The sequence below is a fragment of the Cucurbita maxima genome, unplaced genomic scaffold (genome assembly GCF_002738345.1).
Source record: "Cucurbita maxima cultivar Rimu unplaced genomic scaffold, Cmax_1.0 Cma_Scf00058, whole genome shotgun sequence".
In the NCBI taxonomy this organism is placed as follows: Eukaryota; Viridiplantae; Streptophyta; class Magnoliopsida; order Cucurbitales; family Cucurbitaceae; genus Cucurbita; species Cucurbita maxima.
In genome coordinates this window covers 532,976-550,355 of record NW_019272074.1, presented here as the reverse complement: position 1 = coordinate 550,355, position 17,380 = coordinate 532,976, and the positions used below count along the sequence as shown (strand labels likewise).

At 35.5% G+C, this 17,380-nt stretch overlaps 1 protein-coding gene across 5 annotated transcripts in view; it reads right to left on the bottom strand.

The window, feature by feature from the left end:
- The window catches only part of LOC111471790 (ABC transporter C family member 2-like), a 39,772-nt gene extending 22,831 nt beyond the window's left edge, over window positions 1-16,941 (bottom strand). For 2 of the 5 annotated variants that reach the window (XM_023117452.1, XM_023117451.1), the window contains exons 1-8: window positions 16,252-16,940; window positions 15,756-15,934; window positions 11,722-11,761; window positions 10,104-10,260; window positions 8,121-8,235; window positions 7,960-8,040; window positions 5,194-5,218; window positions 670-726 (exon numbers count right to left, since the gene is read on the bottom strand). In XM_023117452.1, coding sequence (XP_022973220.1) covers window positions 670-726; window positions 5,194-5,218; window positions 7,960-8,040; window positions 8,121-8,235; window positions 10,104-10,260; window positions 11,722-11,761; window positions 15,756-15,934; window positions 16,252-16,584 — 987 coding nt within the window. In that variant the 5' untranslated portion in view covers window positions 16,585-16,940. Of the gene's footprint in view, window positions 1-669; window positions 727-5,193; window positions 5,219-7,959; window positions 8,041-8,120; window positions 8,236-10,103; window positions 10,261-11,721; window positions 11,762-15,755; window positions 15,935-16,251 lie in introns of those variants that run through there. The other 3 variants (XM_023117454.1, XM_023117453.1, XM_023117455.1) reach the window with 3 other exon arrangements.
- Window positions 16,942-17,380: the final 439 nt, after the last annotated feature.

Below are 17,380 nucleotides of genomic sequence, written 5' to 3'. Positions count from 1 at the left end.
TGTGAGTGCGATTAATCTTATCCATCAAAATATTTGGAGCTTAAGAAAATTCTTGTACCTTTTGAAGGGTCCATTATATGGTCAAAATATTTGTTATTTTTACTGTTTTGGGTTGACTTGCCAGGTTTCAAGGCTGGTCTCAAGATACGTATAGTTTGTATAGTTTATTTTATATCTTTTCAATGTGTCTACTGGTCATTCCTCGTGTTGAGATGTTTGATGTTCCTTCTCCTTTAGTAAGTTGTTACCATTGTGTAGCTTTCTTATTCGTCAGTGAAAAGTTCTATCAAAAAAATTATTCAACTGGAAGAAAGAAAAATACAAAGAGGTTTATTGCCCCACAATTGTACTATATATTATACTCCTGAGATCGACCAAATATAGAAGATTGTTCTTTTTCATAGGAATTTAAACGGACGTTTTCATAATGGAAGAACAACTAATAGAATTTAGACAAGCATAATATTCCTTGGAGGCTTTAACTAATTGGCATTCCCATCAGCATCATCAACGATGATAAATGGTATGTGATGTAAGTTCACATGAAAAACTACCAGGCATCAAATGCTTAGAAGAGGAGAGAATATAGTGACGAACCAGCAAGAAGTAGAGGAAAGGAAGCAAAAAAGAAAAAGAAAAAAAGGAAGAAAGAAAGACAGGCCCACCAACCTCAAGAAGTTTATTCAAGATGACAGGTCCCACAAATTGAGAAATATCATTGCCAATCTGTAGGTCCCCAACATGTTAGTCAAAGAAAGGGGGCAAAAACATAAATAAATAAACATGAACCAAAAGAAACTTCCAATGAAATAACCTCTTGGATAGAAAAGGAAAGTTTCCTTTTTATTTTTTAAAAAAGTTTTTGAACTCTTTAACAAGGAACATTTATTTGTAATTGTTTAAGTGTTAAACTCCCAAAATATGTACCGTTCACGGCATCAAATTGAAGCGTCTATAACAAGATATATTGTAATAACTATTAGAATCGCTCAACAACGCACACACTCAATTAAAATGAACACAAAGAATAGGAGAGAGAAAATTCAAGAAAGAATATTGGCTAAAGGTTTTATTGATGACTTCACGTATGTACAACAAGAGAGAATACAGAGAACGAAGAAAAGTACATTCTGAGAGCATTGTCTAATGAGGTATATATATGGTTTCAATTTACTAAATATAGCTTCCAAAGATTTAAACCTACGAGATATAATCTACCAAATATATCTCTATCAAATCTTTACTAAATATCTACCATATATATCTCTATCAAATCTTTACAAAATATCTTCCAAATATATTTCTACTAAATCTAGGCATCAGGCTCCATATTCTAACAATCTCCCACTTGGAGACTGATCCAGTCAACCAAGAATTTCATTCTCAATCTTGCATCATACCAGTTGAGGTTTTGCACAACCTCAACTTTCAAACATCAACACATTTTGTCATCACGTCTGTTGGATTCTTTGCACCATTTATCTTCTTCAAACACATATCACCTTCTTCCACTAACTTGCAAGTGAAATGATATCGTCTTCTGATGTGTTTTGTCTTTGAATGATAGACTGGGTTACTTACCAATTGTATGGCACTCTGACTATCTGTATAAAGAATCTTCTCGTGCTGCTTCTTGCCCAATTCTTCTAGATAGTTTGTCATCCATATCATCTCCTTTCTAGCTTCAACTATTGCCACGTACTCAGCCTCAGTGCCACCATAGCACCTTTCACAATCTTCCACGAACTCTTTCCAAACTAGGCTGCATAACCTATGCTATCCAACTGACCCATAGAAATTAGGTTCTTCTTGAGACTAAGAATATATCTGACATCCTTTAATGTCCATTAATTCCCTGCTGGAGTTTGTATGCAGACATCTCCTTTTCCTTCAATCTCCAAGGTTTTGTTGACAACAAGATACACCTTCCCAAATTTCCTGATTTGAAATTTTGAAACAATTCCTAATTTGGAGACGAATGAAACGATGCACCGGAATCCAAAATCCAAGATTCAATCGGGTTGTCCACACTAAGAATTAGAGCATCCTCAGTATCTTCAAATTTTTTAATCTTCTTTTTTTTGCATCAAACACACCTTGTTCATAGCCGACGGTTTCTCGTACATATTCGACAACGCCTTCAACAGATCTAACGTTGTCTTCTCCTTGATAATGTTAAATGTCACGTTTCTGGACAGCGTCAATCGGATCAACCCTAAGGTCTGACGATCCTTGAGCTTCCACTGCTTCGTGGTCATAGTATCCGGCTTCACCTCCAACAAGGGTTCATGAAGATCTTTCTGGTACAGATAATCTTCAATCTGCATCTTTCAGAAACTGAAATCGGATCCATCAAACTTTTCAATTTCAATCTTTGAAATTTCCATCTTCACAGATCGTGGTGAATCTCGCCTCGCTCTGATACCAGTTGTTAAGATCGCTCAACAATGCACACACTCGATCAAGATGAACACAAAGAATAGGAGAGAGAAAATTCAAGAAGGAATATTGGCTACAAGTTTTATTGATGACTTCAGGTATGTACAACAAAAGAGTATACAGAGAATAAAGAAAAGTATATTTTGAGAGCATTGCCTAATGGGGTATATATATGGTTTCAATTTACTAAATATAGCTTCCAAAGATTTAAACCTACGAGATATAATCTACCAAATATATCTCTATCAAATCTTTACCAAATATCTACCATATATATCTTTATCAAATCTTTACGAAATATCTTTCAAATATATCTTTACCACATCTAGGCATCAGGCTCCATATCCCAACAATTACTGTACTTTTTGGAGAAGGAATAGCTTTAATTTGAGGAGTACAGTCACCTTATTTAAAGCTCAGTAGTCAATGCACAAACATAGTGTCCCATCTTTCTTCTAAAATAAGACTAGGCCCCATAAGGTGCTACCAACAGCTCATCTAGCTGTTTTCTAAGTTCGACTAGCTCTAGGAGAGCCATCCAATATGCATTCTTTGCTGGAGATTTTACCTTAGGTAAGAGTTCGGTCTCGTGGTCGATGTCCCGACGAGGGGGTAATGTTGACAGGCTTTCTGGCATAATATCAGTGTAACTATGTAAGACATCTCTGACTTCATTCTGGACAAGTTCAGAGGTGGTTACTTCTCCCACCATTGATATAGCCATAAACGTGGACTCTTCTCGGACGAGCCCTCTTTTCAGTTGTAATGTCGAGATCATTCTTATATTGTCAAATTGTTTGATAATTGCAGGAATCCTGATACAATTGCAATCAATGATCACGATGCACGTCGCCAATGGCATTGGGATGATTTTATGTTCAAGGAGGAAGTCCATTCCCAGCACCACGTTGAAGTTATCATGTGCACTAGATCCATTTCTTCTGACCAAGCCCTTTATTTTAGGAAGACTCTCTTAGAGACTCCAACGATAGGTAGAGCCTCTGAATTAACAGCTTTCATCTTTTCAGAGTCCTTTTTTACTTTTAGTTCCAGCCTGTGGGCTTCATAACCAGAGATGAAGTTGTGAGTCGAACCTACTAGGATACCCTTACTTGACCGAGAATTGTTATAGCATAAACATACATCAATCCTTTCTCGAACACTTCTTTCAGATCAACCTTCTTTTGGATGGCCGATAGAAATTTCAACGCTCCCATTCTTGGAGTTTCATGATCTTCCTCTTTATCTGTCGCTCATTCCATTTTCCAGTCGATGCCCCCTTGAACATAAAGTCATCCCAATGTCAATGGCGAAGTGCATCATGATCATCAATTGCAATCCTGCCATAATTCCCACAATTAGTAAACAATCGGGCAATATAAGAATGATCTCGGTATTACAACTGAAGAGAAGGCTCACCCGAGAAGAACTCACATTCATGAGTATACCGATGGTGGAAGAAGTAACCACTGCTAAACTTGTGCCGAATGAAATCAGAGATGTCTTGCATATTTATGTTGATATTAAACTAGAAAGCCTGTCAAAGGCATTACCCCCTCGTGGGGACATCAACCACAAGATTGAACTCCTACATGGGGTATAACCTCCAGCAAAGAATGCATATCGGATGGATCCCCTAGAGCTCGTTGTTGGTTATAGGATTCATCCGTCCCGCAAAGGCATCTTACGAGGCCTCAATCTTATTCCAGAAGAAGATAGGACACTACGTCTGTGTATCGACTATAGAGCTCTAAACAAGGTGACAGTATGTAATAATTACCCATTGCTTATTATATCCAATCTGTTCAATAAACTCCGCATAGCCAAATACTTCACAAAGTTTGATCGATGGTCAGGATATTATCAAGTGCGCATTATCGAGGGTGATGAACCCAAAACAACTTGCGTGACAAGATACAAGCCTTTTGAATTCCTAATAATACCTTTGAGGCATGATTTATCGATACCAACGAGGGGGGAATGTCTTTTTGTCGAACATGTGAGGCGATATCATGCAATGCACCAAGACATTAGTTATCAGCCAGCAAGACAAAGTTGAGAAAGCCAAGGTCTCAGGACTCCTCAAACCCTTATCAATACCAATGAGACCTTGGGAAAGTGTGTCTATTGATTTCATCTCACCTTCCAAAGGTAGGAGAACACAAAGCAATCTCGGTTATCATTGATCAGTTTCCAAAGTATACAACTTTTGTACCCCGGCCCAAGCAATTCTCGACTGAATTGACAGCCTATTGTTTTTTAGACACATGGTGAAGTTATGGGGAATCCCAACAAGCATTGTTAATGGCAAGGATGGTCGATTTATCGGAACGTTCTAGACCGAGTTGTTTTGGATTCTTGGAGATAACCCTGAATGTCTCATCTAGCCATCACCCCAGACAGATGGACAAACAGAGAGATTCAACTGCTTGCTGGAAGAAAGAAAGATAGAAACAACGGAAGAGACAACCAATGGAAGAGTAACAAGACATTTTATTGTGCCTCGAGGCAAGAATTCTCTACACACAATGAATTGTCATTGGAAGTTGAACGGAAAATCTCTCCCTAGCAAATGGGGAAATAGTGTTAGGGGAAACAATAGAGAAATTTCAGAGGCATGAGCATACATTGCAAAGGAGTAATTACTCTTTTACGTAACTTTCCTAAATCAAGGTTTTGGTTGATACAATAAACATATTCCAATTTTTTTTTTCCTAAATGTGCCAGTCATATCAAGAAGATAGATCGCATTACCTTCCAAAGGCCACCCAACCAAAACCTGTAAATGCAAAGGAGAGAAGAAAATGAATGATAGACAATATAAAAGATTGAGCAGCAAAATAAGTCGTATTCTATCATATACTAAATATAAGTAGCACACATTCAATTCATCTTTATTACTTCACATAATTCACTTTTAGTCACAATCTACAAAAAATGTTTGTGATGGAACTCCTAATCCTCAGGGCGGAGATTTGAGGGACAGTTGATTCTATTTTGTTGCTGGAAAAAGTTATATACTGAGCGAACATTACAATAGTTAATTTCTCTTAGTTTAGAACCTTCATTTAAGCTATTGTGATGGAAGATGTTCAGAAGCTATTGGAAGGTACTCTGGTGGTTTGGTTGATTGTTCTTCACAGATTTTGAATTTCTTGGATTGTAGATATAATTTTTTTGAACGAGAAATGAAACTTTTCATTGATAAAATGAAAAGAAACAAATGCTCAAAAGATACAAAGTCCTAAAGAGAGCGAAATCCAAAACAATAAATGAAAGTAGTAAACAAGTAGAACTACAACAGAAAGATAAAGGCACTCTGGTTAGACACAAAACTTGTAAAAATAAATCAACAAAAGACTTAGACAAAGAAAACCATGAAAAAGCCTTAAGACGAACCGAAGCAAAGCAATTTATCCGTGGGAGGAGCTTGAAATGGAAGATCCTTTGATTTCTTTTGAACAACAAATCAAAACGAAAAGCTTTGACCGCAAAAGGCCACAAAAGATTGGATTTTGGAGCCAAAAATGGACTCATAAGCAATTAAACGTAACCAAGACTTTCATCTGGTAAAAATATAACACCAAAAGATTTGGATAGAGAACTCCTAGAAGAAAGCTTTTAGACTTGCAGATTCAAAGAACTCAATCCAAGAAAGAAGGTTGTTATCAAAGATTCTGAAGACCCTCCCCAACAAAAAAAGATGCGTTCTTTATTGTTTCCAAAATACTTCATGGAATTGAAGAATTCAACCAATTACTAGAAAAAAACTCTCAACAAGTTGACTAAAAGACTTCGAAATCCAGCAAACATTTGTATGACAAAGATAAAATCTCCAATTGAAATTCTACGACCATTTGTCTGCCGAAGTTAAATCTCCAACTGATCCATTAAATTGAAGAGGCATGCAAGAGAACATCACTAAAATACTCTTAAATTTCCACCGACTTCTCTTTTAAAACCTTTTCCTTTCACAACAAAACAGCACTAATTGACTCTTTAGCCCATCACCATAGCTTCATGTGAAGCACCTAATAAAATCTGTCGTTATTAACGAAAACAACATTAATTGATTCAACTTCTACCATCTGCACTTCTTGCATAAGGCCAATTAAATTTGAAGTGACATGCAAAAGATCACTAATACATGACTTTAGCCAGCACCACCTTTTCACAAGCGAAGCACAAATTAAATCAGTCTTTTCCAATGAAGCAACATTAATTGGATCAACACGCACCAACGGCTCTACATGCAAAACACTAATTAAATTCTACAAATTCTCTCTAATCATGCACCAAATTTCCAAAAAACCAAAAAAATTGTTAAACAACCTCGAACAAGGAAAGGTTATGATATAAACAATGCACATCCCTTGAAATCTCAAAAATCTTAGTTAATTATGTTGGATGATAAAAGTCCCACATCGACTAATTTAGGGAATGATCATGGGTTTATAATCAAATAATACTCTCCCCATTAGTATGAGACCTTTTAGTATGAGACCTTTTGGGGAAGCCCAAAGCAAAGCCATGAGAGCTTATGCTCAAAGTGGACAATATCATACCATTGTGGAGAGTCGTGTACAACTAACATGGTATCAGAGTCATGCCCTAAACTTAGTCGTGCCAATAGATTGGTAAATTCTCAAATGTCGAATAAAGGACTCCAAAAGAAAAGGAGTCGAGCCTCCTCAAAGGCATACTAAAAAATGACTAAGACTCCAAAAGAAAAAGGAGTCGAGCCTCGATTAAGGGGAGGCGTACTTTATTCAAGGGGAGGTGTTGGATGATGAAAGTCCCACATCGGCTAATTTAGGGAATGATCATGGGTTTATAATCAAAGAATACTCTTTCCATTGGTATGAGACCTTTTGGGGAAGCCCAAAGCAAAGCCATGAGAGCTTATACTCAGAGTGGACAATATCATACCATTGTGGAGAGTTGTGTTCAACTAACAAATTATTGTCTTGAAAAAGATCAAGACATCAGTAAGATTCAATGAATGGCATGCAATCCTTCAATGGGAGAGATTTCGAAAAATTGTAAAACACTAGCTTCGATTAGAGAAAAAAAATTTCCCAAAGCTAAAGAAGAGGTGAAGGGCTGACTCTAAAAATATTCTGAGATGAAACCAAGACTTCACTAGAAACAGAATCTTCCTAAAAGATTTGATTAATTGATTATCAAATGATCCAATCTTCGTTTCTTGAATAAGAACCATCAGGACAATCGTGTTGAAGAAACTTTTTCGATGCAACTAGATGGGAGTTTTGTAACCCTCATTGACCTCAGGAATCCTTCCTTATATATATTTTACTACATTAATGATAAATGAAATGATGTTTCCTTTCAAATATATATACACACACTAGTAAAGTATGAATGCACCATCCAAAATAAGGAAAATGTTTCCATTAAGGACATTAAAACCTTTGAAAGAAAACTACAACTGGTAAATATATAGTTTATTCAAATACCTATCATTCAATGGAAACAATTTTTCACTCGTCCACTACTCACCTTCCTCCAAGGCTACTATTTAATGCTCTAAGAAGCCATGGCTTGGATTTTTGAGATTCTTCAACCCAAGTTTTCTGGAAGCTAGAGCAAATAGTAAATAAGATCCAAAAATAATGTTCAAAAAAATTGAATAAATAATGTCGAGAGTGAGATAGTCAAACTTATTGTATAATGTTTCAGTTCGATCCCAAGTATCCAATTTCCATATATCCTTCTCCGTGAGTGGTCTTCTGTATCCTAGCTTCATTATGTGATCCATCCACGCAAAAGTTATTTCTAGTGAAAAGTAACCACAGTTAGAAACGAAATATATGTGGGGGAAAAAGTAACAATTGTTGGAAGAGCATTAAACCAATTCATGAGAGAACTATTGTTGTCCTCTAGACCACTTAAAAATCAAATCTGTAATTTATAATCTATTAAAAAGGGACAGTTTTTGCAAAACATTTTTAGACTACTCTGTCCATTCATAAATTTCTAAATTACTTAACATGCCACTACTACCTTGTACTAATAACCAATAAGTTGTGCACATATTTCCACATTTCTCCATTCCCTTGCATCTTCAGCCTACACTAACGTCCCAACCCCTTGTTTCCCATGAAACAAGGGACAAATCAAGGTACGTTGTCGTCGTCCGTCTATGTTGCTTGACCAATGGGTCTCACTCAAGTCATTCATTTTGTTCACTGATACTCATGGTTCCATTTTTGCTGTGGGTTCTTTGTGGACTCTTTCACTTGTTTCGTTAAAAAAAATTCTCAACCCTTTCTTTTGCCCAAGCGTGTTATGGAAGAAAGAAATTGTTGCATTGATAACAAGTACTTTAGCATTTGAATTGAAGATGATGGGTTCTTTGTTAAAAATGTTAAGAACAAGTCAATTATTCCCTTTTCTTTAATGCATTTTCGCAGGTCAGATGGCTCGCTTGTTGATCTTTTGCTTCTTCCAATGTCTATGAACATTTCAAGCAAGTCAGTGTAACACCCGGTACACAAAACGAATATTATACTGGAGCTTTTGGCATTTAGTGAGTCAATGAAGAAATAAATAAAGGAATAAAAAAGAGATGACTGTTTTAAAATTAGCTTTACCTGCCCACAAATTTAAAATTTACCCTCAAGTTATTCGAACTTAGCAATTTAAATACCATGCTTAGCTAATTGGGATTTAAAGTAAATATGAGGTGACGAATTTGATGATAAAGTCGGCTAATGGATAATTATCAACTTTTGAGCTAAAGATTTAAGAGGAAAATGGAAGGATAATTACAAAAATGCTAATTTGGCCACTTGGTCAAATGGAGGGTTGCCAAATGGATGAAGATAAATAGAATGGAGTATGCCTTTACAAAAATCACAACAACACATCTTTCTCCATCTACCATTTTCGAGCTCCAAAAACAATAGCCACATAGAAACTTCAACCTTACATACTCCCCCACAGAATAATTTAAGTCCCAAGTAAGTCCCATTCGAAAGAGAAGAGAAGGTTACTGCTTGGACTGTTTCTTAAAGAGGACCAAGGAATCACACGAATTCCAAGAACATCTTATGTGTGAAGAGGACAAATCAAAGGAGAAATGTAAGGCAAAGGAAGCTTTCTTTCAAGAACTTTTGAGCAATTTAGTGCATCATTAATCATGATCCAAACTGAAAGCATTTAGACTATTAACCATTTGAGCTAACTAATTCACTACCTCAAGGGTATAAGCTATTTAACCATTTTCTTACTTGAAGCACAATATGTTGCAAGGACCTTACACACAAGTGCACTCTTTTCCCAATGATTTTCCTTTTATGTTAGAAAGAATCCATAGCATTCATAATGACATCAATCTAAATCATCAAATAGCAATATATATCCAATCATCATGGGTTGGTTTAGTGGACAATAAGGGTGAAGTAAATAATAAAGGGCTTGGGATTGGTTCAAACTATGGTGACCACCAATTCAGGATTAATCTTATGAGTTACCCTAGTGACCAAATGTAGTATGGTGAGGCGGTTGTCCTGTGAAAGCGCTTGAACTAGCACAAGTTGACCCAAATACTCATAAATATCAAAAGAAAAAAAAAAAAGTGATTTTTATCCTTCATATTTCAAAAAGGACATGATGATGGATTTTACAAAAAAAATACTTACTTGAAAACAAATTCACATGCCGCTCAGGACATATATGTTCTCCTTCAGGAAGTCTTTCAAATTCAGCAACATCAACAGATTCACTACTTAGAGGGGCATGACCAGGATAAGGATCCAAGTTTGGTATATATGGGAGCAAGAGAACACCAAATAAAGCCTACAGCAAAAATAAAATCTCAGAAGAAAGCTAGTAAGGTAGAATAAGATGAAATCCAACTCAACACTAATAGGTTATTTAGTTCACTGATATGGATGGATAGTAGTACGAGTGAACATGCGTGCATATACTCCTGTAAACTTCCTACCATATGCATGAACAAGTTCTATTTTGGTTACAATTACATATTTGATTAATCACATCAATTGATTATATTACAAGTATAATATGGAAAAATATGCCTTCTCTGTTTGAAGGAGGAGACCCTCAATCATATTTTTCCTTACTACTCCGACCATAAGAAAGGGTTGGGAAGGATTTCTTAGTTAATTCTTTTGGATTATCGTCCTGCCTCCCTAACTGAATCAATGAATAGATGGAAATGCTCGAAATAGAACCTAATGCCCTAAAAAGATAAAAAGGGCTCCAATCTAAAATAATATGACCGAGGAGTAATAACACAGGTCTATCGAAAAAGGCGCCATAGAGAAGCATTAAAGTTGGCAAGGTCCCAGACATCTTTCCAACACTTTCAAATCCTCTAAAATTTCTCTCATTCCTCTCCAACCAAGTGCAATAAATAACAGCTAAGAAACCAGTCCACCAAAGGATACACCCCTTATCAAGACAAGGCCAATGAAATGAGAACTCCTCCATCATGAGGCAACAATCACTACACAGGCCATACCCACACCAAAAGGTCTTGAAAAAGAGCCTCGAATCGAGAAAGAAAACTTGTAACCCGAAGAATATAACTCAGAAGCTCAAATGCCTACTTACAAAGAATACCGCACTATGACCCAAGCATAAAGGAGGAGTGTCTTGTTAGGATTTGGAGACAAAACTCACATTAAACTACATATGTACCTTAGGAAACAGGCATAAATGTTTAGTTCCTCAAAACTGTACACGGATGTCCATTGGAAACAATCTAAATTTCCCAAGTGCTAGTTGCTCATGCATAATAATCATATTAAACTAATTGCTCATGCATAATAATCATATTCAATATTGTTAAATATACATTCAACAATATTGAATGAAGTGCAGTATCCCCAATCCAAAAAATAACAATAAAATAAAATAAATCCTTGTTTTACATTTTACTTCATATTAATTAGAGCAAGCAGCAAACAGAAACAATTTTTAATTTTTGTACATTCAGGAAAATATGAATCATGATTTAGTTAACTTGGTAAGTAGTCTCATCCTCAGAGCTAGAAAAAGGAAACTAAACAAAGTTGTGTAAGAAAGAACAACATTTACAAAGAAAACATGCAGCGAGAGAGAGATAGCTTTTTATATATTCAACAGTTGAACACCAGATATTGCTAAACTTTTTTACTTTAGTTCATAGCAACACTATTCACCAAACTACTCTTTGCTCACATTCTTCTCCACCATTAAGTGCAAAATAATATAAAATTTGCATAACAGACTAAAGGGAGAAAACAAACTAACCTGGAAGAAAACTTCACTGATATACAAATACAGGACATATCTGAAAGGACAAAACAGAAATGTGAACTCATGGAATGTGTAAATGTATGCTCAAGAGACTGGTCGAACTTTGAAGATATATATGAGAGCAAAGAATTCCTTTATTCGTTGAATGAAGAATGATGGGATTTATACAAGAAAGACTCTCATTCAAATATGCTGGAAAAAGAAAATTACCAGCTATAAACATAATTCTATGTAGAGCTGTAATCAGTTCAGTTCCCCTGCGGTTTGAGAACCGCCAAATATATAAAGATTAATTTTTTACAAGAAACTAACGTTTCATTGAAGAGATGAAAGAGACTAATGCTCAAGTTATGTCCAAGAGCAAATAATTTATAAATTCCTTGAGTGAATAATGATGGAATTATACAAGAAGACTTTCAATCAAATATGCTAAAAATAATCAATCAATCTATACCTATATGGAAAAGAAAAATTACAGCTATAAATATAATTCTATGATATATATACAAGGAAATAATCTATTCATATTTACCGTTTGATTTTCTATGACTTCTTTTTTCAAAGAAACTGCAAAATTCAGATATTGTCATCAAATTTCACAACTATCTAAGACATACCTGTTGAAGAAAAAACTTTGATTGAAGGAATATTTATGTAATCTATTAAATAAGGGAAGTAGTTAATCATATCTATATTGTTACATAGTAACTAGAGATTTATTTAAATTTATCTAATCTTGTTAAGATCAAGATTAGAGCTATGAAGCAAGGATAAACTGTCACGGAATATGTCAATGTCTTGCAAACATTGTGGTAGGAACTCAATTATTATCGTCTATTAAAGATGAATTTCACTGCAGATGCCACAATCCTGAAGAAATTTATTTAAGCATATCATGTTTACGATTTTTTGGAAGGTCTGAACAATGAGTTTGACTAAGTCCGTGTACAAACACCAAGCCTAGAATAAACAATTTCCCTTATTCGAGCAGAAGAGATCAAACGAAACCTTATGCTTGATAAACAACCAAGTTTAGATGCATCAACCTTTGCTATAGAGAAAGATAGAAACAACGGAAGTGGCAACAAATGGAAGAGTAACAGAGACAATTTATGGTATACCCACTACAAGAAACCGCGACACACGAAGGAGAGTTGCTGGAAGTTGAATGGAAAACCTCCCAACCATGAATGGGAAAATCAAGGAGGCTCACAAAACTGTGGTTGGAGAAACAAGGGAGACATGTTGAAGGCACAAGCGTACATCACAGAGGAGTTCCAATTCATAACAAAAGCCACCAATTGTGGAGACTAGTGGATTCAATAATGAAGAAATTGAGAGATTTAAGGTATCATTTGACTCCCTCAACAAACCATCAAGTTCCAGTACCTTAACAATCTCAGGTAAGTCTTCCTTCACTTTTTGTTTCAGAGATGAACAAAGGATAATTCTTGGATTATAAACTATGGTGCAACTGATCACATTACTCCTCACTCAATATTTTAAAACATATAAACCATACCCAAGTAATTGAAAAATTACAGTAGCAAATGGAACCAATGCCACCATTGCAGGCAGGTGACCAGGTTCTAATCAAGCTGAGACAAGAACAATTTCTATTCCAAGGCAACAAAGATCAAAGACTAGTACGAAAATATGAGGGACCAATCTAAGTCATTGAATAGTTCGAAACACTTCATATCGGCTTCAACTACCCTCATAGATGAAAATTCACCTTGTCATCCATGTAAGTAGTTTGAAGTTGTACCATCCCGATGAGGAAGACCACAAACGCAACAAAGTAACACCCTCCAGTCACAATGAAAAATACCACTGAGAAACAGATAGAAGAGATCTTTGATGAACGAACGCATCTTGTCGGCAAACCGTGGCGAGACGTCCAAGAGTTTCAGGTAAAATGGAAGGGACTGCCTAATGCAAAAATCAGTTGGGAGCGTACCGAAGACCTACAGTCTGCCACAAGTCATATCGTTGAGTTCGAAAGAAGACGGTTGACAGGGGCATCAACCAATTAAGTGGGGAAGGATACTACAGTCATGCTTGTCCAGGGCATGTTACTCATGGCCGCATGCCCGTGGCATGTCAAGCCCCTCATGTTAGTAACTTTATCACTTTAATTTACCATTTCCATGATGCATAGATTTATTATTGTATTTAGTAGGAGTATGATGTTTTGAAAAAATCATGTCTATGCCTGGTTGACTTGAAATGTCTCATAATGTACTATTGGGAGATGCAACTAGTCGTCAAATCTTCCTACTCGGAGTTATATGTTATCTAAGTCGTTGCGTTGCTTTTCTTTCTTGCTATCTTATATCATTGCTTTCAACTTTTCTTTCATTATTACTTTCATTTTCTTTTTTGAAAATCTCTCAGCCCCCATTTTCTCCGGCTCCGCTTTGAGAAGAGCCGGAGGCTTGGGTATGTGTCATCTGGCCAACGGTGGCTCAAATTTGAATTGGTTGACTCACTCAGTGGTGAGAGTGAGTGTCACACAATCGCTTGCAAACGTTTTGAGAAAACCCTGCACCTGTGTAAGATCTTAGTTCCTCCAATAAAGATGTGATTTGGTTACATCACTTTCACATGGGTCATCCCTCCTTTAGAGTTTTGAAAATTATGTTTCCATATTTGTTTCAAGTATTTCAAGTCTCTAATTTTCATTGTAATACATATGAACTTGATGAAAGAATTTGAGATCAAGAAATTTGGAAGGCTAAAGTACTTTCTAGGTATTGAAGTAGCGTATTTAGCTCAGGGCATTCTCATAACACAACAAAAATATGTGATTGATTTATTGATGGAAATAGGAAAAAGTGGATGTAAACCTACATCAATGCCAAATGGATCCACATCAGAAATTGGGTGAGTTAAAGGAAGAACTTATAGTGGACAAGAAATGTACAAAAGGCTAGTAGAAAGATAATATATCTAGCTCACACTCGACCAAACATAGCATACTCAATAAGTGTAATTAGACAATTCATGCATGATCCGCATAGAGTCTCACCTTCATGCAACAGATAGAGTGTTACATATTTGAAGGGAACTTTAAGAAAATGAATTTTGCTCAAATCGAACAATTCCCTAGTGGACAGAAAATCTACTGCAGGGTATTGTACCTTTCTTGCAGGTAATTTAGTAACATGGAGGAGTAAGAAGCAAAATGTGGTGGTTAGATCATCTGTTGAATCAAAATTTCGAGCTATTACATAAGGGTTATGTGAACTCTTATGGTTGAAGATAATTCTTGATGACTTACAAATTAAGGGAGAAGGTCTGATAACGTTGTACTGCGACAATAAATCAACCATCAATATTGCACATGATTCTATTCAACATGATAAGACAAAACATATTGAAATTGGTAGACATTTTATCGAGGAGAAATTTGAGGAGGTAATGGTATGCATTAGTTATGCGTCATCTCAACTTCAATTAGCAAATATACTAACAACGGATTTCATAACTCAACATTTCATGAGTTAATATCCAAGCTGCGAATGAATGATATCTATTCCTCAACTTGAGGGGGAGTGTTCAAGAAAAAACTTGATTTAAGGAATATTTATGTAATCCCATTAAATAAGATAAGTAGTTAATCTTATCTATATTGTTACCCAATAACTAGAAATTTATTTAGATTTATCTTATCTTGTTACTTAGTATCTAAGATTTATTTTATCATTTGTGTATTGTAAAAGGAAAATGTACCCATCTCAAAAAAATAAGGAAAGAAGCAAATCTAATTTGGACTTGCAGCTGAATTCCCTATTAATATCTTAATTTATTTTCTCTCTTTTTTACTTCTTTTTATGACAAACAAAATATTTTTTAGGACGTACTTCTATGTTCTTTTCACATCTCCAAAAGGCAAATAGACTGTTTACATGACAACTTCTAATTATGCAAAGAAACAACAGCAGGAACAGAACAGTAAAATGTCATCCAGATTCATAAATGATGGTAACTTGAAATTTAGACATAATAGCTTTTATAAGAAATACCTCTTGTACAAATCCTTCACCGAAAGAATTAGGTTGAGCATCACGCCGTCCGCTACTAATATATAAAAAACTCCAAATCTGATGATCCATCGAAATTCAAAAATATAAACTTTGGTTTCAGCAACAAGCATTACAACCATTGAGAACCAAGTAAGGGCCTGAATTATCAGGGCAACAACCTGAAACAAAAGGACATAAGGCTTAATATCTGTGAACTCGATCAAAATGCCACTCACCATGTCCAAAACTAAACAAAATTACTTCTTAGTTAGTACATTTCTTCTTGCCTAGTTAAACATTCAATGTCTCAATCTTTTTCACACTTAGAATCTTTGGTTCTAAAGATTAATACAAAGTAAACCAAATTCTTCCTAGCCCATATATCATACTGCAGGTCATATCAACCTTTTAAAATAATATTGCCAACATTGCCATTGCAGTGTGAACGTTAAATTTCAGGATAAAATAATTCTAAGTATTGTAGGGAACACTCTACCTCGAATGGACCGAGTGCAGCCTGCCCATCTAAATTCAAGACTGAAATTCCCATGATCAATTTGAATAAAAGCACAGATGTACAGTAACCAGCCAACAAACACAGTACATAATTGTAAATCTTTGACTTCAAACAAAACCTCTGTACTGCAGAACTCTTTTTCATCAGCCATATTCTGTAGATACATAGACCTAGAACAAGCAGGTGGGAAATAACAACCACCAGAGAGTCAATGGCACATGGTGTATAAGCGCCAAAAGCATTCTCCACTGCATTTGTCCACACGCCACCAAAAACTGGACGACAATACCAAACAAACAGCTCTATAGCCATTCTTGATTCCAATTGTTAATGTTGGCAAGGAAATCGATGAAAATAAACGAGTAGCGATTCCATAAAATTCCTTCCATGCAACAGCAAAACAATCAGTTCCAAGCAACTAAAACGAAGAACTGAAATTCTCAGTACGTGCAGTTCCCCGGTGAAATAAAATCACTGGTTTCCGTCGTTTACAGATTCAAACTCTGAGAATTTCGAAAACAGTGAATGCATTTATGAATCTGGCCACAATATCGCAAAGCCTCCTTCTCCGAAATTATCTTAGGTTTCCAAGCATTGGCCTCCATTCTCGTAATCGGTCTCTCTTCTCCACATTCTGAACTCTCTCTAGACTCTGTATCAAGTGGAACAAGACTGTTCTTGAAGAGGACTGTTCTTTAAAATGTTTATCTTATCCAGCTAAATGAGGCCGGGTGGCTTTTTCTTTTTTTTCTTTTTTTTCTTTTTTTTTTTCTCTTATTTATTTATTTATTTATTTATTTATTTATTTATTTATTTATTTATTTATTTATTTATTTATTTATTTATTTATTTATTTATTTATTCATTCATTCATTCATTCATTCATTCATTCATTCATTCATTCATTCATTCATTCATTCATTCATTCATTCATTCATTCATTCATTCATTCATTCATTCAATCATTCACTTATTCATTGGAGAAAGAAAGATTTGAATTTTCGGAACCTCTGCGACAGACAGGAATGAATAATAGCTCTTGAAACCGTTAGTATTATATATAATTAGTTTAACAGAGTCGTTAGAGTCCCTACTACCCTTTCTCTCT